The sequence below is a fragment of the Sinohyriopsis cumingii genome, chromosome 6 (assembly GCF_028554795.1).
Source record: "Sinohyriopsis cumingii isolate HCF-2022 chromosome 6, ASM2855479v2, whole genome shotgun sequence".
NCBI classification, from domain to species: Eukaryota; Metazoa; Mollusca; class Bivalvia; order Unionida; family Unionidae; genus Sinohyriopsis; species Sinohyriopsis cumingii.
The window spans coordinates 68,895,780-68,922,907 of record NC_142966.1 but is presented as its reverse complement, the minus strand read 5'-3'; the positions used below and the strand labels follow the sequence as shown (position 1 = coordinate 68,922,907).

The window sequence follows — 27,128 nt, the reverse complement described above, 5'->3', positions numbered from 1 at the left end:
TCGGTGGTTTAATTCAAATATTATTTTTATACTGTGATATGATTTTCAGTTTCTTAATTGTATAGTTTGCATTAAAAAAAGTTAATTTACTCACTTCATGATGTTGTTATGTGTCAACATATATGATGCTGGCTAAGGTTTTGATCAATTCAAAGTTTGGTTACCGTGGTGAAATACGATGCTTGCACGTCAGTTGAGAACGTGAAATTTAAATGTTCCGTAATGTCAAGCTATCAAGAAAAGGTCCATATCAACACGTTTCAACTGATAGATAATGAACACTTTGCATCTTGTTTAACCAAACAAATTTTAACTTGCTTTTCCAGATATATATTCTCAGTCAAAATTGAAGGTTAATTTTACGACCACGATCTGCAAAGAAGCTGCTGAGATGCCAATATTCAGGCTGACACAGAAGCGACATGTAAGGGAGCGGCCAGTACTGGATTATGTTAAGCCGTATTTATGTAATACGAACCTTTCATGCGTTTTATGCCCATCTCAACTTTGCCTATATAATGGCCAGCCCATAATCTCTGTGCTCTACAAGAGCATTTCACAACCCTTACGGTTTCAAGAACTTAATCGGGATTTTGATGATTACAAACTGGACATATTAAGGGTTTCTTGTTTGTTAAAACTCTATGTTTATATTGAGACTATTTGTTCTGAGGGTGCAGTACCAAAAGGTGAGAGTTGGTCGCAGTTTACAAAGCATCAGGCATTCAAACAACCACATTATGACCTCGGTGATGGTAAGCAGTATCTATCAAGGGCTTCACATCCATGTGAGTGGTATCTGATTTATATGACCTTGGCCTGCATGAGTACATGTTCCAGTCTGTCACTTTGTACAGAGCTAAATACGCTACAATGGAGTCATGCATACATAGGTGATGGCCACCAAGACCTGTCAGGGCTTTTCTGTTGGATTGAATTGTGCAGTGAGAGTCTTGTACCACAAAGTAACTGCCGGTCATACACCCTGAATAAATATTCAAAAGAATGTTGGATCCAGTACTGTAAGAAGTTACAAAAGATAACACGATCTTGTTTTAACAAGGTTGATGGTAACCTAGAATTACCACGCACTTATGTTCTGCAAAACTTGGACTTGAATGATATGACAAAGTATGATGTGCATAAATGTCTCATACAACGTCCAAATTTAAAGGAGCCAACACCGATCTGTATCAATATATGTGATGGGAAATTGGAAATGTTTGTGACTTCCCGTCAATCAGTGGGTCAAAGTTACTCGACAAGACTTTTGGAGAGAATTCGTGGTGCTGAATGTCAATGTAACAGTTGCAATGGGTGTGCACCAGTGAAGTGGTGGAGTGATTTTTATTTTAGTTATGCAGAAGGTAAGTTCAGCATATCTTTTAACTTCCTTTTATCTGCTTTAAATCTGAAGAATGTTATAATGTTATAACCTTGCTCAACACCTATGGATATTTAGAAGTTTTTCTCATCAGATGAATGTGCAAAACATGCAGTGTATCAGCAGTAAAAACAGTCAGGAGTTATTTTAAAATGGTTGGCGCTTTTTGTACTTTTTTAAAAGAGATATACATTTATCTCCAAGGATTTGTATAATTAATATTTCAGGTTACATAATGATTATTTTTAAGAATGGTGGCCCCAGTATTATTGTATCACGTGTATAAAAAGGAAAACTCGTGAACACAAGAAATGTTAGCATGAATTGTGATCTTGATCGAGCTTACTATGCTTTCACATATTAAACTACATTATAGTCAAAGTCGATAATAAGTGCAGATTTATAGCAAACATCATATGACCCTGCGTTTAAGGTCAGTGATTGCAACGTCGACTCATTAAATTATAGCGGCTTTAAACATGATTGCATAAACAAATACATATTAATTTTAATCAAATTAAATATATGAATATGTATCAACAATATATTCTAGGACTGTTATCATCAGTCCCATGCCAAAGATCACAACTTGAGCTTTTTCTACACTACAAGGTTGGGAACACAATGATCTGAAGAAATATAAATGGACCCTCACCAAAGTTTATATGCATATGCATCTGAACCAAGTATTGTACAAGTTCGATAATAGCCTTTTTTACCTTTGTTTACAGCGTCAATGATCATAATTAGGGATTATGAACTGGAATTGGATTTGAATAAAGTGATCAGTATACGGAAACATCAGACGTCAGGTGGATTCTTACAAATTCTTAGTATTCCTAGAATACGAATGACATAGATGGACTCTAGAACACACACACACACACACACACACACATACACACACACCCTTTAATCTGCACTGTGCATCACAACTATGTATTTCGTATTTCATGTCAAATGAATAATTTTCTTTTTCGGCATGGGAAGCCATACATGGTTCTATACACCAATTTGACAAACCTTTTTTGCTACAAGCATGTGTGAATTGACAGTGGTATTTGCGTATATATCAATAAACATATTTCCATTTTAGGACCGATCAATCTCACAAAAGGGATGGCAAGTATATCATCGAAATCAGATTTGTTTTGAACATGTTTTTCTTTAGGTCTGTAAATTACTTTGAGAAGATAATCGACTTCACAAACCTTAAATGACACAGATTGTAAAAGCACAAGAATGTTGTACATGACGTTTTGGTCATAGCAGTCTTATATCTTTTACCCGTTGATACTGAAGCAGCCCTTTAAATCTATCTGTAGATCATTGAAACGTTAAACTGGACGTGCAACCCGCGCTATTTCATGGCACTTGAAAATAATCGTGGGAGTATCACACACTTATGCACATATATATTTACTTAAGTTTGATGCTGAAACTTCTCTTACACCGCTGTGTACACATGAAATTTGTGTCAAAGATAATCCTATGTATATAGACTGTACCAACACATTTGGAATTTTGATTTTGCTCCTGGAGTTGGGTTGAATGGAAGATGTAATTTTATATCATATTCAAACAACTCCTTATATGTATGTCCCATATGAGCGATCGGTGCTTGGTCGTCACAGCATTTCATATTTGGACAACATGGAATTGCTCGTAGGTTTTTCCCAACCCCGAGAATTTAGCGTCTGGATCATACCATATAGACCAATATGATCCGCATCATATCATCATCTAAACACATACTTAGCATGAAAATACACATATCTTCATGCAACTGTAATGGCACAGTGGTCCATCATGACTCTGAAGGGACTACACTAGTGGACCATGATACATACCCAACTGACATTTGCTACTTTGGAAGTCCGTACCATGGGACATTTACTCTGGAGTTCACACTTCGGGGAGGATGTCCCAACATGTAAGCATGTGAATACATGATTTGCAAACACCGAATTCTAGTGCAAAGATGACACATTATCAGCACTCCTAGACAAGAGTTCATTACATGCTGGTTTTGTGTTGTTTAACGAGATGTATAATGGATCAAACAGCAACTCCAATTTGCTCATATTTGTTGTCCAGAGGAAGCTTAGTTGACCTGAATATGATTTCTAGAATACAAAATTTCCACAATCACCTTTGATGATGGGTCTGAAAAATTTAAAGAAATACTTTGTCACTTGTGTTATGTTGTCATATTCCTCTAACAAAAATTGTATTGTAATAGAAAAGATATGAAATATAAGTTTTGGTTTCTTATAGTATGTTTTATTCTCACCATTTGGCTGACTGTTCATACGTCCATTAACAGGAACAAACCTGTTGATTTTAAGGTCATAAGATCAAAGTTAATGTCACATCCCTAAAGCAAAAATATTTTTCAGACATATCCAAGTTAAGGGATGACATGTATGCTGGAAAATAAAGGAACCAATTAATTTTGGCGCCAAAATGTGATATGTCAGGTCACTTTGGTTACAAGAATAAAATGTGTTTGTGTAGTAGCTTTAAATCTAGCAATGTACTTCGACCAAAGTATATGGAGTACTGTACGTAATAAATGGACGAGGCCTTTTAACTTTAATGTCAAAGTCAAATATCAGTTTCATTTTTTGTAAAAATGAAATGATTTTAATAAATTGATTTTGCTGTAGACTCTGTCTTGTAACCGGGAAATCAGCAACCAATAGATTCTTGGGCCAAAAGGTAAGAAGTGAAGGACATGGTAAATCAATGACAACAATAAAGTTTCTATTCAGTAATTTTAGTTCGAAACCGCATGACCTGAGGAAGAGTGATTATTAATCTCCATAGTCAATGATCACACAGTAATGTCTGCAGTAGAGGACTATTTAACACGGGATAATCGTATAATGTGCCATTCATGGTGTTCATGTTCTCAATTGTAGAAGAGGAACAGTTTGACTACGTCGGATTTGCTGATAATGGAAGGAACATACATGCTGCAAATACATACGTTCCGAACTCTAAACCTGCTAGTGTTGAGAACGAAATGGTACAGATAATAGATCATCATGTTTCAATGCACGGGGAAGGTTCAGAGTCGAATCCTTCACCGATTGATGTAAAACCACAGCTCTGGAGAGAAAAAGCTTGCTATCATGAACCAATTAGAATCATGGATGACCCCTCAGATTATATTTCTCTGACATGTGGAAAGAAACCAGGAAATATTTCCTTTAGAGTTAAAGATGACTTGTTGGAACTTTTGTCTTCTATTTCTAAGACGATAAAGGAACAATATTTAGTGAAATTAATAGAGAAAGTGAAGTTACACACTTCACTGAGAGAATCAGATATTTGTTCATTGGTCAAAGGCTTCTTCACGATTTTGGGTGAAATTCTTCATGCAAGGAGCAATGGAAGTAAAACTTCGCTCTATATCTCATCAGAACCAGATATGGAAATCATTTCTGAGAAAGAGATGTTTAAAGCTGGAAGAAATGAAAGGAATGTTAATGATATTGATTTGCAAGACAAGAAAAAGCATTATCTTCAACGACTGACCAGGATTCCATTTGAACGTCTTCCGCAACCAATACTTAATAGAGATGCAATTGTTTGTTTTGTTGAGGGACAAACTCATGATACGTTTGGTGGATCTTCTGCTTCTCCTTTTGAACATGGGGAACTTAGGGAAATGCTGAATCAGCTTGCTTCAGACAATGTACCTGAACCACAAATGACTATGAAATATGAGATGCTTCGACTTTGTACCATGAAAAGCTTTCCTGCAGGCGATCATCCATTTGCCATTAGAATAATAGCAGCTGGATTTTATTATGCTGGAAATCGTGACCAGGTCGTTTGCTACTGTTGTGGTAGTCGTAAAGACAGTTGGGTTCTTGGAGACAATCCACTATTTATTCACCAAACTATGTTTCCAAGCTGTAGTTTCCTTACGCGTAATGCTTCAGTCAATGTGCCAATTATAAAAACCATCTCTGCAAGATCACCAGCAGATGTTCATCTTACTGGAGCACAAAGATCTAATGTGTCCAATCAGTTAGATACAGCACAAGGTGAGTCATCTTTAATGCTTATACCAAGCGAAGTACAGCAGGAAAACATTTCAAGTAGGAATCACCAAATGTTGGTCACAAATAAAGGTTCACCAACAAACCAGCTGATGTCATCGGGTGGAAAGAATGTATCTGACTGCGGGCAAACTGCAGCAGCAGGCATGCACTTTATGGAAGATCCGCCACCCATGCATCCACAGTATTCCTCGAAGAATATGAGGATAAATTCATTCCAGGGATGGCCAGTACAACTGAGACATAGACCTGAGGAAATGGCTGAATGTGGTTTCTACTATGCAGGTAGGCTATGATATGCTATGTGACTAGTATTAACACGTATCGAACCATTGCGAACCAGCTGTACTGAAATTAAGCTTCCTTCTCATCTTATATTTCTGCACTGGGTTTTATCTGCTTCAAATTAAATGTAATTTACCAGCTCATACTAAATAGGCCATTGTATTGTCAAGGTTTGTAATGATATTTTTCCTGAATGTTTTTGTATTCAGAGAGAAAGGTATTGTTATACCTTCTCAGGCTAAAATGGACCTTAAAGCCTTGCAACTTAGGACATAAAATATTGTTTGTTACAAAATACAAACGTACAATAATTTTGTAATGCTGAAACAATAGCCAGTCTTCATTGTGATGTATTCACTCTGTTTGATAATATGACAACATCCAAATCAATAAAGTAATAAATAACTCATAGAAAGTCATTATGGGGCAGGTTATACAAAGATGGGCTTGTTTGTGTGTGATGTTTTATGTGTGCATGTATATGTCTTTATTCATATGTATGTGTGTGTCACAAATATATTATAATGTTACATGGCCGTTGAGTTGGTTTAGAAGTGAAGAAAACAAATAAAATCGGTATGATAATATTGGCTGTACAATTGTTGCAGGATTCGGTGACTGTGTGAGGTGTTTTTGTTGTGGAGTAGGATTACGCCAATGGATAAATGAAGATGATCCATGGATTGAACATGCACGATGGTCAACATCATGCATGTATGTTCGCAAGATGAAGGGTGAGGAGTTTGTCTCCCTGGTGAAGATGGCAGTAGAAATAGCGGAAAGGGTAAGGTAGTGGCAGGAAAGTTAGTGCAGATAATATAGAAGTATTAGTGTCTGAGTCAGAAACAAAAGGTTGGAAAAGAGCAGCAAGTGGGCAGGGTTTTAGTAGATGAGGCAACTGTCGTATACAGATCATATGTGTTTTAGTGGTTATGGCAACCTACACATAACATGAAATAGTTCTATTCATTCATAACATAATTGAAATGTCTTTTGCGGAACCTTTTCTACAAATATTTGCTGTATTTGTTTTACAGTCTATATAAATGGAACGGTTTACTTCGACTTTTATTGCAAAACTGCAAAGGTATATATAAAGACAATAAAGCATTTTCTTCAAATATTCTGCAACTTCATGATGTAAATATTTTGCATTTATCTACCTGCAGCAAAATTTGATCTCATATTTGGTTCAAGAACATTAACTGATATTATTTTTAAGAGCTTTGTTATATGTATGTATAAACACAAAACATATCTGGGTTACATAAATATTGTCTTTCGCATCATTCTTGCATCTCACTTCCAATGTACCTGACCTGAAATTATATTCGCCAATACATGCCATCATCTTGATAAATGATAGACACTCAAAAGGCTATGAATTACTTTCTACTTTAGAAAAATCTCTCATACTTCCATTTAAACAAATACAAATTACATTATTTTAATAATTGAACTTTTTTTATAATAACATCTGCTTTGATTCGCCACGTTAAAAACATTCTGCTCGTATTATATTTGTAGAAATATAAAAGAATGTTTAAAACCATAAACAAAACTTACACCCCGAGTATTAAAATACCAAGATTCTTTCAGATATTCGCCTGCGCTGACCAAATCCACAATCATGGCTGGTACACTGAGTACTGAATTTGAAAGCAGGTTTTATTTCGTCCTTCATTGTAATTGTCTTTTTGAATATGATGGCGGTTCTACCTCAACTTATAAATTAATATTGGCTTGTCATTCTCTCATCAGTGTTTGAGTCCTAGGACACTTGCATTTGTCATACGATCTCGGAAAACGAAACGTCAAGTAGTTTAAATGAACCTATATTCCTTCCTAGATAGGAAAAACCAGGGGGAAAAAAATAAAACCATTTCATTTACGCCAATACATATATTAGTGTAGTTTATGATTTTAAATCCTCAAGTATAGGACAGAGCCCTGCAATCATAGGTTCTGACACCAAGTTTCTTTAGATGCACTAAACGTTAACGTCCAATTGTAAATAAAGAAAATATCTGAAAGACTAAAAGATTCATATAATGCAATCTGAATATCAAACAGCCATGCCGTTCATCCCCATATAATGTTGCCGATCTAATGTTGATCGAATGCATATCATTCACAACCTTAAATATATAATAATAACAACTGCTTGTTTCTCTGCTTGTGGGCATTCCAGAGGTGGGGGAGAAACAGAGACAGATACAGCAAATTAAACAATGCCGACAAACTCGATGAATAAGCATGATAGGACTTGCCATGAAAGACATAACTTATATCAACAGACTTGCATCTCAGACTATATCTTTCCTCCAATTAAAAGCGAGTTGCAAACAATATATTACTTTGAAAGAATATATGTTGACAGTCAATGCTATTTCACGTTCTAATTCTAATATGACAACTAGTGGTTGTACGGTTTAACACTGAAATAGATCATATGCGTTTGAGCTTAAAACAAATTAATATTGGTCATTAATCCGAACTCATTTCTCTCTCGTACTCGTCATCTACAGAAATACTAGCTGAAGTTTTAAGTGATTTGATTATTCCGTTATAATATATATGAAAATAAAAACGATTAATAAATTCGTGTGTTCTTGGATTGTGTTGCTTAATACACCTGCCCTTCCCAGTCAGTGTAAGGTAACTTCGCGGTATCCATCATCCGGTACAAATTACATACTTAAACAAAACTGATTCATGCAAAACATTCTTTGGCGGGTTCAACCTTCAATATGATTATATATATGAAATGTCTTCACTAGTCATTTCTTTAAAAGGGTTACTTTGTGCAGAGTAAAGAACTTTGGAGTGGAACGAAATTTCATTCACCTCAAACAGGAGAGCATAAATGTCTAAGCCTAAATGATTGCACCAGAATTATATCAGGGTTTGTAAATTTGCCATTGAAACGTGTTTTATGTTTCAATTCAGTCTTCACCATCAATTTTCAAGTCATTCGTCTCTAAGATTTAAATTTTGTATAATCTAGAACACGAAACGAGAAAGATACACTGTAACAGTAGCTTTAGAAAGTAATTACACCGTCAATAGGCAAACATAATGATATCATAGTAGGCATATACTTGACATAACTCATTACAAATAATAAGACCATAGTATGACATATGTGTTATCTAACTGATCACAAATACTTATACCATAGTATGGCATATGCGTGGCAAAACTCATCACAGATAATTATACCATAGTATGGCATATACTTGACATAACTCATCCGATTTATGCAGGATCATAGGAGACCTTTAAGACAGAAACACTACATCTGTGTCTTATTCCATCAATACTTCCACAGACTTTGTCAATGATCTTTAGCAGGCATACAATGTAAGTGTGATGCATATATTATAGGAGGAGATGTCCCAGAATAATGGTGGAGTTAACCAGCCACACCAAGACAACACTGAGATGGCACTTGCGGATACAATAAAAAGAGGTATGGTGATTTAATCTGCACAGATTGTAAGATGCTTTAAATGTCAGTTTAAACATTAATTGCATATACTGATGCAGTAGTGCTTTTCGAAATACTGCGAAATCAGAATCAGATGAGAAATATTCCCTTTTAATGACATGTCACGTTTCCTTGTTCAATGAACAATTTATTGGAGACGCAGCTCTATTTGCTTTATCATCCATATGATAATAATATTAGCGAGAATTTTAGTTCGTGGTTACCTACATTACGTCTTTTCATAATACTCCAGACTTTACGGTAAACCATCAGCTTTATAGTGATCAAGCACCTTTAAGGTAGAATGTTTGTATCTTATACGAATTTTACATTATTGTTGTGTTTTAAATTCAGTTCTTTTCAAACCAGTTGCGACAGCCTTTGTTAAAAGCATGCCGAATATTTCAGAATGTTTAGATTTGTTTTAAGTTTCGGTCGATGGAAACAATTGCTCTAATTGAGAAGAAACTCTTGTGAAATAAATATTTCTTACTTAATATGTACCAGTTCAATGTCTTTGGTTCTCGACAGAGTATTCAGGAAATTGATAAACAAAATCATTGCTTCTAATGAGATGCAGTCGTCCTGAAAAACCTGTTTGATTCAAAGTAAGTCTGCGCCTCTAGTATCATTATATGCGTTAGTTTATAGAAAAGATGCCGTGCACTACAAACACTATGGAAGCAACTTATTGATGTAAGTTGATTCAAACTTCTGAGCAACCGTGATATATTGTCTCCCTAGTGTCGTCATTGTTGTTTTAACTTTAGAGATGCAATCAATTTTCGAGATCCATTTAACTCAGATACCGTTGTACATACCTTCATGAAAATTGCTGTGTAAATTGGAGGGTACTACTGACCACGACAAGTACAGGCTACTGTGACCTACTTTTAAGGCTCCAGCGATTATATTACTTTTTAAAATTTAGATCGGTTTCTCTGAAGTTATACTGCAGTGAAACTTTATGGTGTATTAATCTTCTAGGGTAATACTAAATACGTGTAAAACGAATAATATTGACATTTTTTCACTCCAGCTATTACGTTAAGGTTTTTCGTTTAGCTTATTTTCTCTGACACTGCTGTATGCATGATCATGAAAAGTTAATAAATATCTGAAGATTGGATGGTGCTGATTATCACGGGCAAAATAAGGTAACAGCCGCACATTTTTTATTTTCCATTCATTACGGTAAGTTTTGGCATTTAAATCAGATTATCTGATATTGATGTATCTAAAGTCATAAACATAATATCATCATCTTTGGGGGTACTGCACACAATGCGCAAAACAATTAATACTGACCTATTTTTGACTCGGGAATAACGTAAAACTTTTGCAGTGGGTTAATTGTATCAATTACAGCTATAAACGTAATGGATATATTCATTTTAAAAGGTTCAAATAATAATGGACAAACATATCTCACAGTGACATACTTTTCATGCTTCAGTGATTAACTACGTTAAGAAATTGTTTCTAACCCAGCTACTTGGACACTGAGTTTTGTACAATCATTGGTGTTTGACAGGCATACTTATATCTAAAAATAATGAACACAGCAGTGACCTGCTGCTACGATCACAGTGATGTTTGATTATACAACTGGATTCTCCTTCAAATTCTTGAAGCGATTACTTGCATCGGACACAATTTAAAGCGAGTGCAGAAAGAACATCCCAATCCCATCATATGGTTAAATGGTATGTGTTACATTTAGTGCAAAACTGAGATCTGTGTCGCTATGCTGGTCAGGGAGATGAGGTTGACCTTCTTGTTAATACTACAAATCTTTATCTTTAATGGTTTTGAATTTCGACATTTTGTTAAATTTATAAATAATCATAGCTGATCTTTCACGACCTGCTTATTGACTATCCTCATTTAGTAATAACGTGTTGACTAGAAGATAGTGAATTATGTAGCTACATAATAATCAAGAGGCGGTTATTTACATGAAAATTGTAATATTTTCAGTACGAATGCTTCCTTGTTTTACTGTTACGCTTTTGAAATGAAAGTCTATACATTTAACGATGAAGACTTTAAACTTTTGTTATGAGGAGTATGTAGGTGCAGATAAGTATAAACATTAATTTTGTTTATGTCATTTAAGGTATGACTGTCAGAAAGTGCTGACAGAGATATGAACAAGTATGCATAAATCTGTTTATAGCATATAAATAGCTCTCATGAGCATTGATCTGTATCTGTTTCATGTAATGGACATGATTATGATCACTTACATTTGTCAGTAGAGTAGATATTATAGACATTGTTCTAATTACACATTATAGTTACATAATGCAGATTTTATAGAAATGAAGGGTCAATTATGTTTGCATTGGAACGCCCTTTACACACTGGTACAAGGATAAGAAGCTCCATAACTTAACATCTTTCCTGCATAATTGTAGTTAAATTTCATTACCTTTTTGCATGTATGGCTATTTAGACTCTTGGACCAAGCAAACTGTGTTTCTTTTGATTTAGCATTTACTTAGGTGGGAAGTGGTCAGTTTCATATTAAATTTTCATGTTGCTTATCTGAACATCTGTAATAAATTGTATTAAACTATAAGTATTGTTGATGTAACTGTTATAATAATATGATTCCCATAGAACCTGCTTACGTATAAGGGACTATAATATAATATAATGCTTCCTGCCTTCTTTGTCCACCCTTCTCGTTTTCTGCATTATCATAGAGACGCTTCGCCTAATATGAAATTTGAATGATTTCTGCTCTAACATGTACACGAAATGTTAACAAATATCAAACAGTGAATGGGAAATTAGTTTACAAAATGTTTGACAATGTAACAAAATTATGTTTTTGTAACATGTGGTGCATGGCCAACATAACTAAGTTAATTTTATTTCAGTCTTGGACACGTGCTATTATGTCAGAGCTTTTCTTCAGTTAAAGTCTGATTTGTAAGTAGTTTAAAAGAATCAGCTGAACTGCATCTAATGAGATCAATATTAAATATGAAAGTGGATACACCTATGATAGACATGTATTCGCATACTATCAAACAAAGTAAAGCCCCATTGCATGACATATATATATATATATATATATATATATATATATATATATATGCTTTTCGAATTACAACGTCAGCTTTCGTCACATTGGAGAAGGTTGTATGTTATGTGGATAAGTTCAGCTCTCATAAGACTAGCTTTTTATTAACTTTCCTTAATTAACAGATTGCCACAACAGCAATTTAGCTAACTCTACAGCTCCTAAAGATTTTACTAGCAGCACTGGAAGCACACATGGTGGTGCAGTTGGTGGAGTAGAAACACCCATTTCATCTCCTGGCAATGCAGAGATCCAGAAATACTTGCTTACGGATGCTGCTCGGAGTGTACTGGACATGGGCTACGAACCCAAACTGGTTCTGCGAGCCATTGAGATGGTGTTGATGAAAAAAGGTCAGTCCAAAATGATTACAATACTTATCCTGTACAATATGTACCCAAATGTAGCTCAAATATGCCATTTTAAATAATGTTACAGACTGTCAGGAGTTCTAGATTGTTCACTTGAATCATTAGCAGAACAAAGTGCATAGATCCTGATCTACTAGCGCATTACATAATGTCATAAATGTGTATAACCTTTCCCCATTTACATACGTAGTATACACCAGCATATACGGAATTAGTTGTTGTTAATTTAAAAATCAGAGCACAATTCTGATCGGGTTTCTAAATTATGCCGGAAGGAAATTAATGAGAAAGGTTCATATAACCAAAACCTTACACTTTACACTTGTTTTATTTATACCAGCCATCTGCATTATTACGTCCTAGCCGATTATAAAATAAGGTATGTGTATATTCACTGCATCGCAGTTTCAGCTGTCGATGATTATAGTATAGTTTGTCTTGTTTTAATTCCAGAAATGTTTAAAGGTCATCTGCTTGCCAGGGTTGAAGTTAACCTAGAGTGATAACCCCTTTATCAGATGGGGGATAAAACCCAGAAATCCTAAGTTACAAATCCTGCTCGTGCTTTGATGCACGCTCCTTTGTGAGGCCTCGGAAATAAAAAATACCCTTACTCCTTTTCATCATTTTTGTGAATCTCTGAAAATATATCCCTTCTGGGAAGTATACTTCAGCTATGTACATATATATTTGTCATTTTGTTTTCACGGTAGATTATTAGTATGCACTTAGTTTGTTTAACTAGTATTTTCTATTTAACTCAGTATATGACTTGTTTATCAGATCTGTTAAGGTATTGATCATGTTATTACGTGTTTTATTCCGGTAATTTCCTAGCCAATTTTCTGTGATCCTTGTACCCCCTACACAGTAAATTCGATGCAACGCTTCACAGAATTCATCTGTGTTTCCCATTGTTCTTCTCTCTATGTATGTACAACTATAAATACGCTGGGAATGTTATGTGCTTTGGGAGTAAGCTGTTCAAGATGGCTAAAGACAATCAATCCACCTGTATAAATTGTATGTAGTGCAAAGCAGCCTATACATTCGAAACATGTCAATGCTAGTCTGGGTATATATGGTCAAAGAAGTTCGTGATCACAATCTTCGAACATAGAACCAATATTTCCGCCATCACCCTTGTTGCCGTAAACAGAACAGATTTAAGTACTGCCTACTAGGCCGTGCCAATATGGTAATGAGGCTCATCTGAACCTATAGTAAACATGCCATTAACAAGACAAACCCTAGTACTGGCTAAAGCGATCTTTACCTGTTTAGACAATGTTGCATTTTGGTATTAGATCCCATCCGGTTGCAGACCGCCTAAGATCTCGCGCAGAATTGACCTGTGTCTCCGACGTCTGGACCTGCACACTTCAATTATGTTCCTAGAATACCCAGTCCAAACTTCAGTACAGATATCATATCATCTGGTGAGTGCAGACATTGTACGGCGACATCTCTAAACCATTCTTGGACATTCCATCACCGAATATAGACCCTGGCAATATATTAGACATTGACATATGTTGATCATTCCCTTGAAAGCTGATACGTGACTTCGATACAATAAGTAAACAGGACCCACTCAACGCCCACTGCTTCTACACCGCCTTGACCTTCCCCATCTACCGTCTCGATTATGTACGGTGATCTATTATTATTACAGGATACAAAATCGGTAGTATCCCAAACAGAGGATTCCAATGCGCCAGGGATAAATAAACCTGTACCGAAAGGGCAGGGCGGCCCACCTGATCCAATCCGGCACATTACATGGTCACCTAATCATAAATAATCTGGTACTGGAGTTTGGTATCAGAAGTCAGTCATCATAGGGCCTCATCCCCACTACAGCCCAAACCAGCGCTAACTACCACCAGAACATAGTACGGTGAGCTGTTTCTCTGTTATAAGAGCCATAGTCCTAAAACCCGCATTGTTCGACAGCCTGCTACGCTTTCTCAAGCCCACCACAATTATGCCTCATATATTATCTACTAGTATATGCCCACCTGTTGCCCTCTTTACAAGTGAACGAGATGTGTGCCTTTTAGGAGAATTCAAGCACACCAGCACCCTTTATCGGAAGGCAATGTCCAATGCTTTTTGATCGTGGCAGTAGAAGTTTTCTGAAAAGGCTCATTCTTCCCGTAATTTAAAATGTTGCTTATTACTTCAAAAGGTAAAAGAAAACCCAATCCACAGACCTCTGCTTTCCTGCCTGGAACGTTCTCATGTGGTGTCAAGAAATTTCAAAGCAATCACATCACAGGAATGCTTAAGTACAGATTCACACTGCATGAATATTCACCCATTGTTCTTGAATCAGACATCTACTAATTGGTGTCACCATTAGCTGCCCTCATTGCTTCAAGATGGAACGCTAAACTCCGAATCCTCTTTCTCCAGCTGTTCATCCGAAAGCCTACATATCCGACAGCCTTTTACCGAATTGGAGCAGATGCGATAAACATGTCTTTGTCCTTTGATTCCTAATACCATGCAGAACTATCACAAAGCTGAATGCCGAATGATCCCCATGATTCACCCTATACAAGAATCACCATAAATCAACCACACCTCAATTTTTTCAACGGATATTCACAGGACAGTCCTGCATTATCCGTGCCTGCTAAATCAACCGAGAGTGCATTGCAAAACCTAAGACATTGAATCAAAGTTCTCTTCGAAGAGATGGTGTTAGCTCCTATAATAATCAAAGGTTATCGTTTTATAATCTCAGATACGTTATTTACTCAGAATTTAATCCAGAACAAAGATCTGAACAAGGCAACGGTCTGGTAGGGCTATATTTAAGCGGTAGTATATGTTCTCCTAACGTGTTATGATTAGACAAGTGTTATGGGAGAAATTCAGTTAGCTCGAACAATTGTTAGTTATAATTGATGAAGAAAAGTACAGAAAATCATAACACTATGCTTGGAATATTACTTACAGTGACATTCTAATAGTACATCGTCATTTAATTAGCAATAAGGATATTCATACGATAGAGGTTATCTACTATCAGGTTTAAAATAAGAGTATAGAGAATATACATAATAAACTTCTGCCTTTCTAGCAATAAATTAGACATTGTAATCGGAAAGAAATGAAATTTATTTAATACTTCTACATTTTTTATATTTTTTTCATCGCATTAAACATATCTTCTGTGTATTGTCAGCATAGAAATTTTTAATTGGTAAATTGGTTACATGAATCGAGTGTTATGAATCATGAAATTATAAGTCACACATATTTATTTAAATGGGGATATATATATATATATATATATATATATATATATATATATATATATATATATATATATATATATATATATTATGACCAGGATCAGTTGAATTGACTGGACAAATTATAATGGAAGCTGTGTTTGAAATCGAAGAGGACAAAGGAAATAGTCAACTCCCACAAACCTCTCAGTCTGAACAAGAAAATAAAAGGAATGCAAAAGGTAGTATAAAAATATACCAATGACATTCCCTTACCTTTATATGAATATTTGCACAATTACAAATGATATATACACAGCTTTACAGTCATCTCTGCCCCAACAGATGAGGTACTACACACATACGGACTAATTCTCCTAGATCTGTTCGATGCCCTCTTTCATAATTGCTTTCAACTATCTTTACAATTTAATGAAATTTGACATAATTGTTTCAGATCTGATTGATATTCCAGAATTTGTCGTGCAGGTGACTTTTATATCATATAAAGTTACAATCCAAAAACTAAAAATGGAACTTCTTCCGTCTTTTTTCTGTGCCACTGATATAAAGCCAGAACGAGATGCATGTTCATTTTCACCTTATGAGTAACAAAACCAAATAAAATGGTCAAAAGAAATCCTAGATATACATTTAGTAGCAAGTTCGTTTAGAACTGATTTTTTAAAACTCCATTCCTTCATATTGTGTTTCCAAATATTGTGACACTTCGAGAACGAATACTGGATGATTCTTTTAAATCAGGTCTGTCGTTGATAAATTGCCCTGAAACTTGTTTGGAATTATTAACATGACTAAAACCTAAGCATATTATTTTTTCTTCACTTTGAATTGAGTTCTTTTGTGTCTTTTTCACTTTTATGGCTCTTCAACAATATACGAGGAATTAGTTTGAAAGAAGCTAGACATTACTGACTTCATGCGCTTATTATGTTCTCTAATTAGTACGTTTAGAACTATATTTATTTCTTTTTTGATTTTTGTTGTTGTTTTAATGTTTTCTCGCCATGCAAATATTATTTCAGACATATTTCACATTGTTACTTGCACTACCCGGTCTAATCGGGAAGCGGATAACGGTACAGTTCAAACTGAATGATTTCCAGACAGAAGGAGAGCGCCCTAGACGCTTAGTGTTCAATTCATTCCTAAGATATATAAGCCCCCGTGTCTGTACGAACATTCTGCATGATTCAACTAAGTCCCACCTGTTTAATTATGTATGTGACATCAGTAATTAGTTATTTATTTAGAAACACTTCTACTGTATAGTCTTTTTTAAAAATATGTTTAATTGTATGTGAACTTCCTGCTATTGCTTCTCGCTCTAGTAAAGTTTAAATCAATTGAAAAGATTTGATGCAACTGGCAGGGGCTTCTGTTTGATAATCTTCTTCTCCTCCTTATTCTTTTATTTGACACATACCTGTTTTATGAACAAGGCATGGATAAAATTTCGGAATATATTTTTTAAATGTTGATTCGGCAGCAAATGGCAAATGACAATGCTACGAAAATGAGAAAGATGAAAGAAAAACAAGATATACGTGTTATCACTTTCCTAAACTGTTTATGAGAGAGAGAGAGAGAGAGAGAGAGCTTTTGAAAAATCATATCATACAGAGAATCGGATTCTTCTAAATGTTTTTCACTTTGTTCACATGCTCTTTACATATGAATACTTAATGATGCACGCAACTATTGTGCATAATCTCTATTTGTTGCTGGTTAGCATGTAAGTTATATTCTGCTTAAGCAGATACAGATATGATAAAACTTGAATTTGAGTATTTTAAAAATGCACTGTACCCTTTCGGCAAGATAGTTACATAAACATAGGCATTCAGACCAATGTTTATCAGAGGGGCATTTAGCAGTCTGAACTGAATCTGAACAAGATGTGTGCCAGGAATGTGGGCGTGGGTTCAAATCCCACTTCTGACACCATTGTCACAGAATTGTAACCGAGTGGGTTTTTGGATTAAATGAACAAGACAAACACAATGTGGGAAAGATGGAAAATTATGAATGAATTAATAATGATAAATATATGATGTAAAAATACAATCGAAAATAAACAAAACAAATATTAAATAAAATGAAGTGCAGATCCAAGAACCCTCATGGACTGCACAAACCCCTCTAACAGTATTTTGTTCAACAAGATATTCACAAAATCTATTAAGATTAAAAAATAATCTTAACACAAGATTCAAAATACTCTTTGACACCACTAAGGTTCAAAATAATCTTGATACAACTTAAGATTCAAAATAATCTTGACACACCTAAAGATTCAAAATAATCTTTGAAACAACTTAAGATTCACAATAATCTCATCACGACTAAGATTCACAATCTTATCACGACTAAGATTCACAATAATCTTATCACGACTAAGATTCACAATAATCTTATCACGACTAAGATTCACAATAATCTTATCACGACTAAGATTCACAATAATCTTACAACAGACAGCGTTGTACTGAAAGCTCCAGATGACTCCAAGAAACTTTAGACGGCTTCGTACAGCTTCGGACCGCTCTAGTCATATTCACAATAACATTTCATAGACATTCACGGCTACAAACACGGTCAGCTACCATAACAGTCAGCTACGAACACAGTCAGAATCATCTTCAAACACAGTCAGAAACAGCTACAATAAAACCAAATTGGACATAATAGTTTCTGTATAATCTCTAGATATATAATAATACTTTAAATCTGCGTTGTAATAAACACATTATTACACGATAACACAGTACAAACCGAATAAGCTTCGCCTATCAAATAAAAAGAATATAAATTTAACACTTACCCCTATGGCTGGAGAATAAAGGAGAGTGTATACTCCTTGACGTGATCCAAAAACGACCAGTCTGGTTTTTCGAGATTCGTCTTACTTAAATCCATAGGAGAGTGAGTACAAGTCGGGGTAGAATACCCGTGCATATCATGTTAGTCATGATACCTGACACAAGTAATCTGTGGCTAGGTACATGTTAATACAGTCGCTTACCTGGAAAAACACAGTCACCCTATATAACGCTGTACGCATGTACAACGAAAAATAGTCTAATTGTTTTTAAGACAAAACCAAGTTATTTCTTTGCCTAATTCTGTGACAATGTGATGTTGATGTGTGAACCGATGGGTGACATACCAGTTCACTCACTGGTTTATGGTTTTGTTACCAGTGATCTATTTTTAGAGCAACAATTTGTCTCGTATATAACTCAGACTATATCGAGTAGTGGCGTAATGTCTCTTCTGCTTTGTCCATTTTGTCACACGTTTTGTCAAACCATATTTTCATATTTTTAAAAGGGTTTTTGAGCTAGATAATATAACGTAAATTTAGAAAAATGCTTATGAATTGTTGCATTTTTTTAAAAAAAACTTCGTTTCTATTACCTTTCCATTTTATATTTCATATTTTTATTTCATGAACACATGTCTGTTTAAGTTGCAATGTTAGCTCAGCAGTTTAAAACTGTTGAAAGTTAATCGAGTGTTGTCTTTATAATATGAATGTTGAAAGTTAATTGAGTGTTGTCTTTACAATATGAAATCAAAAGATGTAAGTTACAGTACTGACCTGTGATTTCAGTGAAGACCAATGCAAATTGAAATACAGCTCAGTATGCAGCCTTGGTTAATTCCTTCTTTCTAAAATTTTCATTATTGTATCTATGCAATGGAAGTCAGTAAGTAATTATAAAAAATTTTAGCCTCGTACTTTACATTAGAATTGTTTTAGAAACAGCTCTAAAACTGTTTTAGCATCAAAGAGTTTAAATTATTTAAAATGTTATCCACATTCTCCAAGCTTATGTATTTTGTTTTATTTTGCATTATTGTTAAGCTGGAAAAGGTATTATCTTCTACACTTAGAACTCTGAGCAATAGTTAGACTTTTTGGAAAATTGTGAGTATGAAAGTACGTCAGTATTACATCAGTGTTAATCAGACCATGTCAGACGATATGCTAATGATTTGATCACATTAATGTTGTATATTTTATAGAATATATGGTTTGTGTAAGCAGATTATTCATATAATCTGGGCTTGGTTTAAACTCTTGTGCTCAGTGTCCTTATGTTGTAATGAGAAATTATAGAATGTTCTCACGTGGAGATGTAACATTGGAGAAAGGTATTTACTAACATTATTTTCTTGGGACGACTATATGTCTGTTCATCCTTACTATCCAGAAGTGTTTCTGTTAGTTCACTTTATCTATGGAGACCAAACACACACATATTTTAAACACAGGCATAATCCTCATGGTCTATATAACCGTGCCGCAAAATAGTTTATAGGTTCAAATTCAAGGACCTATTCAGCTATCAATCAATGTGTATATATATATATATATATATATATATATATATATATATATATATATATATATATATATATATATATATATATATATATATATATATGTGTGTGTGTGTGTGTGTGTGTGTGTGTGTGTGTGTGTGTATGTGTGTATCTTGCCTCTCTGTATGACATACATGCATTCATAATGTTCAAGCTTTCACCTAACAGTTTCTTTTTGTCCGTAGATAGTGTAGCAGCAGAGAAGGCCGTCACTGGAGAACTTATAACTCCAGAAAAGATTGTGAGAGAACATACAGAATTGCGAGACGCCACCCTGTGCAAGATATGCTTGGACAAAACCAGAAGTATAGTTTTTCTACCGTGCGGCCATCTAGTGACTTGCCCTGACTGCGCACCTGCAATGAGAAAATGCCCGGTCTGTAGATCGCTGATTAAAGGGACTGTGAAGACACTGTTTGGCTGAGGTTGAACTTTTCTGGATGTGGTCGGTCCAGTTTGAAAACTCCTACTTAAATTCCTGGGTGTTCAATAATAGCTTAATAATAATAATAATAATAATAATAATAATAATAATAATAATAATAATATTATTATTATTATTATTATTATTAGTAGTAGTAGTAGTAGTAGTAGTAGTAGTAGTTGTAGTAGCAGTTGTTGTAGTAGTATAATTAGGAGTAGTGGTAGTAGTAGCAGTAGTTGCAGAGTTTGTAATAGGTGAATATTTTATTCAGGTTTTTTTATGACAATATAAATAATAAATTAATTTATTTCATTTCGTTTCTACCTCTTCACTAGTGTATCCAATAGCAACATCGGACAGATTTTATTGGAGGAGGAAATATGGAGATTTTAAGCTTTGTCAGCTGTACATAGAAGCAAGGAATACATATTAACATTTTCAGCGACGCTGCAATCGAATCTACGGAGAGACCACACAATAATGCTGGTTTTCATGAAGATTTTAAACCTTTGCAGATGTCCATGGGAACCAGGAATAAACAGTAGTATTTTCAGCGGCTTTGCAATTGACCCTTTAGAAAAAAAACAGAATCAATACTGGGTTATGAGTAGGACTTTTATTTGATTTGCAGTAAACGTTACAGAAAACTTATAAAATATAAATATTATGTAATGTAAATTAGGAAGTAAACACAAAATACATTTTTTCAAGCATAAATGCGATGAAAATCAGCTTAGTAGGAGCAACCACGCGTGATAGTTTTTGTATGAACTAATTCATTTTCTTGGAGGAGTAGAGCATTGCTGACACTTTTTATGGACAACTGAATGTTTGCTGACTTAGCAATAACGCAAAAACAGTTCAGCCTAATCATAATGGAACTGCTTTTAGTTTGGGCTGGTGCAATTTGACCCGATAATCAGCCAGTCCACAAACTGGATTCATCAAATTGTGATTTGTTGAAGGAACTACTTGTACATAGACATTGCCTTGCCATGTCGTATCGCAAAGGAAAACCATAATTTAAAATGGCTTTGAAGTTTTTAATTCATATGGGCTCAATTCTGATATTTGCCACCCAAGTAAATGTTCACCTTGTTGCACCGTCAAGCAGGTATGTTCATTATATTGCTTTATGAATCATATTTATATTATAGTAGCTTGTATCTGTCAGGTAATTTTAAACTAGTCGCTTAGTCCAATTTACTTTTTTTTTACAAAAGAACTATAGTTATAGTGTGGTCCTAGACATAACCTGAGTAGATATTCTGCCTTGAAAACATCATGAATACTTAGTCTACTTGTCATAAAACCAACGTTTTAAGTACTTAAGAACCAGAAGATAATCGCAAACTCTCTAAATTGTTTAATTGCACGCCTTGTCCTTCACACTGGATACCTAAATATACATGACGCAGAGCCACCAGTAGTTAGTTCCGAGCTATCTAGTAATTATGACATCATGGTGGGAAAATGTCATAACAATTTATACATTAATAGTAACAAAACATAACATACTTTTGCATATTTCCAGACACGTTTTACATCCTGGCTCCTTAAGAATTGTTATCCAAGTGTTTACCAGACATTCTTTGGGGCACTGTTTTTGTGCGCCATTATATTGTTTGCAACAGACATAATGCCTCTTCCAATCGCAATGGACGTCAAGTCAAAGTTGTTGTAATTTGCAAACCTTTAGAGTCTAAATCGGGAAATGTGTCTGATAATCAGTGTATGCCACCTATGTATACGCAATCCCAGACTTTCATTCAGGCTTCCTGGGAAGATGAATACAGCCCAAACAATCCCATGATTGTCAACAGCTGTTGATATTTTTTCAGCATACGTCTGCTGTTAGGCTGGGACTGTTGGTACATAGGCAATATAACTTTTTGACAGAAGTCTTGGGATTGAAATGTCTTTAGGTGGGATGTCTTTGTGATTTTAGCTTGACAGGCTTATACATTTGGTTGATACATTGGCCGACAAAAATTATTTAGATTGGTGAGATAATTTCAGACTGGTCTCACTTGCATTTTAACATTTTGTCAGGACAGCTGTCTAAGCCAATAAAGAAAGAGACTAATCTCAGTTCGGCGTAATGTATATACTGGAAACGGTTTACATATCGACTGAGCTTTCCCAGATTCTTTCAGATTAAAATATTGACTTATATCTGTTCACTTTAACACCATTCACGAGTCGTATGATCTTGTTATGACTTTTAAAGAGTTTAGTTTATTCCATTTTTTGTTTGTATTACTGTAGATCCACCAGAATCCTTTAAATATAATTAGGTGATGATTTCGTGTTTTGCAATCTAGTTTATTATCTCATAAGCCTGATATGGCCTTTGTGCTTCGGACATTTCCGTTCTAACTTTTAGAGCTTTACTGTGCAAAACAACTGCTGAGGCTCATCCAAACTAGTACCAAGTTGATCTCGGAAATTAGTCCCCCATTATACGGTTTGTAAATTAGTGACATGTCTTTGAATGGAATCGTATACTGTCAAACATATCTCTTTGTACTTCATCAAAAACAGTATTGTATGAATCGTTGGAATGCACAGGAAACAACTGACATTTATTTTCTGCTTTGATTATTAATTTGAATTATCATGGGTCATTCGCACTGAGTGATCTTTCCAAGCCATTCTCTAAATCTTCATTTTCATATGAGTAACATAAAGTTTATATGTTAAGCGGATGTTGTATCCCACATGCATTACATAAGTTTCACCGTAAACTTTACGTAAAATCTTTTTCGAGGATTAGATATCACATGCTGTAAAATAAATACTTCACGTGCATCTAATTTTTTCCTGACGTCGAACTGAGGATTTTTCATTGGGACACAATTGTGTGCATGTTTACTGGATCATATATCTCATATCAGTAACAATACGTTTTGTATGGATTGTCATTTTGTATTATTATAAAAATCTACAAAATGAATGAAATTAAATCCCAAAGGAAGGTTTCTTATTCTACAGATATTTGCAAATCAATGCAGACCCAATTATTAGCGAATGATGTTTCATTGCAATCTGAAATAAGAAGAAAATATCTATGACAGTCACACTGCGTGATACTTATCCAAGAGATTCCAGTTTTGGAGAGAATACGATAACACAGCTGGCCATCAGACAGTATTTTGCATCTCAGCTACTAAAACCTAAAAGGCAACTGCAAATCAATTAGACATCAAATTTGAGTCAACAGATATATATCTTGAAACAATGTGGAATGACGGCACCTTAGAGCAATGATTATTGTTTGCTCTTTAACAGCTGGACGGTAAATCCTTACAATACTGTTATATATGATAGTCACCTTTTGTACTTTGACCTCCTTAAAATTGTAAAAATGGAAAGTGAACAATGATTGTATAAATAGACAACCAATAAAAAATAAGATTGATGAGCATATGCGACCCTTTCTAAACGTCTGCAGCTAACCAAAAACAATGCATTATTTTAACTATAATTCTATGTTCTCCTTCTGCTTTTACTGAATGATAGATAAGCCACGAGTATTCCTTATTTGTAGTTGATACAACCTATTTTTTACAATGAAAATTCAAAGGGATAGTGGCAGTATGTCTCTGGAGACAAATGTATTTTGAATTATGTGATGTGTCAATATAAGTCTCATGAATTAATTATTTTGTACATTCGATCGTGTAGCAATACACTTATTTTCCCCACAGTTTTCTGGGCTTCAGTTCGAACTGGATTTCATAAACTATAGTGGGTATTGTTCTTAAAATCATTCGCAAGTCAAAGTATGTTCTTTGAGTTCGGAAAACGTTGGTTTGTCTCCAATCATACCATATTACGTGCATTATGATCAAATGATTGTCCGAGACGTACTTTTCAAACAAGAATATGTTTTACATCCAGAACTCAAGTTGTAAATGCCATAATTGTTTGTCATATTGAAGAGAATAAAGAAGAATATTTCCTAGAATGTTTAATGCTTTATAAACGTATATAGTTAACAGTCTGTTGTAGCGACGATTTAAATGCCCTTTATAGGTGGATTTTACAACTTGAGTTCTGGATGTAAAACATATTCTTGTTTATATATATATATATATATATATATATATATATATATATATATATATATATATATATATATATATATATATATATATATAGTTTATTGTACAATAATGGCTGATTTTGAGAAAAAAATTATCTATTTATAATACCAAGTTATTGAATATTTTTATATTTAGTTTCTAACGAAGTCAAAGTTCAGCTGTACATGCTGATATATTTGACACCTGTCAAGCCTATATTTGCATGTATTGTGATGATTTGGAATGTATATCAGTATAAATTGACCAAAAATTTAACATTTCATTAAGTAAGTTACTACTGTTTTACAAATTTCTTTAGTGAATCTCACATTGCAAATTTATCTTTGATGACAACAATGTTCTATTTTTATGAACGAAGCATGATATTTCTGTACTTGCGCAGTTTGTGCTCAGATTTAAAAATTTGACATCAGTCTCAAAGATGAATGTATAATATTATTCAGGACTGAAAAGTTACATGCAACAATACACTTGCACACAGCATATGATATTTTGGTTAATATTCGGAACTAATTTACTTTAGTTTTACTGTGTATACAGGGGCTATACCATTGGCAATATGATATAATATAGTCCCCAGTGTATGTACACCAGCAAAAATGAATATGTAGAGTACACATACAAAAAACTAGAATAACGTGCACCCCAAAATGCAGTCAGTCCAATGAACGACTGTGATGACTGAAGAAACTTTAAGTGAATGCAGAGAGGTCGCATGTTTCACAACAAGAAATTTTGTTAGACTAAGTTGCTTCAAAGTATGAAAGGAATGTCTTGGTAGAGCTGTTGAAAAATTAGGTTTAGGCTGCATTCCTCAAGTACAAGTGATTAGTGAGCAACCATGATTCTTAAAAGTAACGGAATAATGGTTAGAAATGTAGATGGGTCTAAGGATATATATAAAGAGACGAAGGCAACGACATAAATCATCAGTGGGAAATACTTATGTAAAATTATGTGATGCAGAAAATAGTATAATAGTATACATGACATGCCAGATACTTCTGTCAATTTCTAAATAGTATCATAGTTGTAAATCTAGTGAGCACTATAATTTCGTTAATCAGAACACACTGGGACGTGTTAATGAGTATTGATACATGGAAAACTTCCATTAATTGTATGACAACTTAATATCTTAATATGAATGGTCTGAAATTAAGAGTTGTCTTTTGCCACTTTGCCATGAATCCATTAATTTTACTCCCATTATTGTTTATTGTCATTGGATATGTATATAATTTCAATATATATTGAACACCTTTGTATTGCTTGAAGCTTTGATGTATAGTTCCTACCACTTTGTTGCTAAAGCTTGCAAGATCCTGGTCTACATCCTATTCAGATTATTAGATTATGTTTGGAAAAGCGGACCGTATTTAAGATGGTATATGATCACTATTGATAATGATTAATTGTGATATTTTGTTTTCGTTTCTATATAAAAATCAGATAGATATATTTAAAGTAGGCCCTGATGTAGGTATACCCCTGTGCTTTTTTATAACATGCAGAGAAAAGAATTTGTATACTGCTTTTCATCTGAACTCTGAGAGTAAATCTCATATAACCAGTTAAAATGTATTAAAATGCAGCTTAAACTGACCCACATGCCAGAGTTTTAAGAGAGATTTTAAATATCATTTAGTTTCATTTTTATCTATATTTAGTGAAATGTTATTTGTATGATCATAACATGTACATACGTTTCTTTTATATAATTCAAGTGAATTGTAAATGTTATGTTTGTATTATCATAATGTATATATACGCTTCATGTACATAATTCGGGTGCAGCATAAATATTGTGTTTGTATCATCATTACATGTACATATGTTTCATGTACATATTTCGGGTGCAGCATAAATATGGTGTTTGTATCATCATTACATGTACATATGTTTCATGTACATAATTCGGGTGAAGTGTAAATATTGTGTTTGTATTATCATAAAATGTATATAATCCGACTACATTTTATGCCCCAATACACTTAAAGTTTGAAAATTCACAGAAAGCGTAACAAATGTAAATAATGGTGATAATAATAAACTTGTGATGGTATGAAAAGTTTCAAACCAGATGACATGAGTTACGAAGATAATTACCTTTTCATGGTTCAATGACTTGCGGCAAACCAGATAAATCTGTCAATAATTGAAGCTTGATACAATCCAGGAATCTGATGGATTGACGATCGAATTATGGTTTTCCATTCATTTTCGTTTACTTGCAGAAA

At 34.3% G+C, this 27,128-nt stretch overlaps 1 protein-coding gene across 1 annotated transcript; it reads left to right on the top strand.

Moving 5' to 3' along the window:
* The first annotated feature begins 582 nt into the window (after nt 1–582).
* On the top strand, nt 583–20,832 carry LOC149797142 (baculoviral IAP repeat-containing protein 3-like). The gene is made up of 7 exons (XM_089960351.1): nt 583–1,367; nt 4,309–5,742; nt 6,351–6,526; nt 9,130–9,214; nt 12,452–12,679; nt 16,062–16,184; nt 20,541–20,832. The coding sequence occupies exons 1-7, from the start codon at nt 809–811 to the stop codon at nt 20,777–20,779; spliced, it is 2,844 nt and encodes a 947-aa protein (XP_089816477.1). The 5' UTR covers nt 583–808; the 3' UTR covers nt 20,780–20,832.
* Nucleotides 20,833–27,128: the final 6,296 nt, after the last annotated feature.

What these genes read in the sequence shown, in the direction of transcription:
- LOC149797142 (XM_089960351.1), top strand. Translation starts at nt 809, where the DNA reads ATGACCTTGGCCTGCATGAGTACATGTTCCAGTCTGTCACTTTGTACA. An exon ending in TTATTTTAGTTATGCAGAAG is followed by an intron (nt 1,368 to 4,308) that starts GTAAGTTCAGCA and finishes TCTCAATTGTAG; the next exon opens with AAGAGGAACAGTTTGACTAC. An exon ending in ATGTGGTTTCTACTATGCAG is followed by an intron (nt 5,743 to 6,350) that starts GTAGGCTATGAT and finishes CAATTGTTGCAG; the next exon opens with GATTCGGTGACTGTGTGAGG.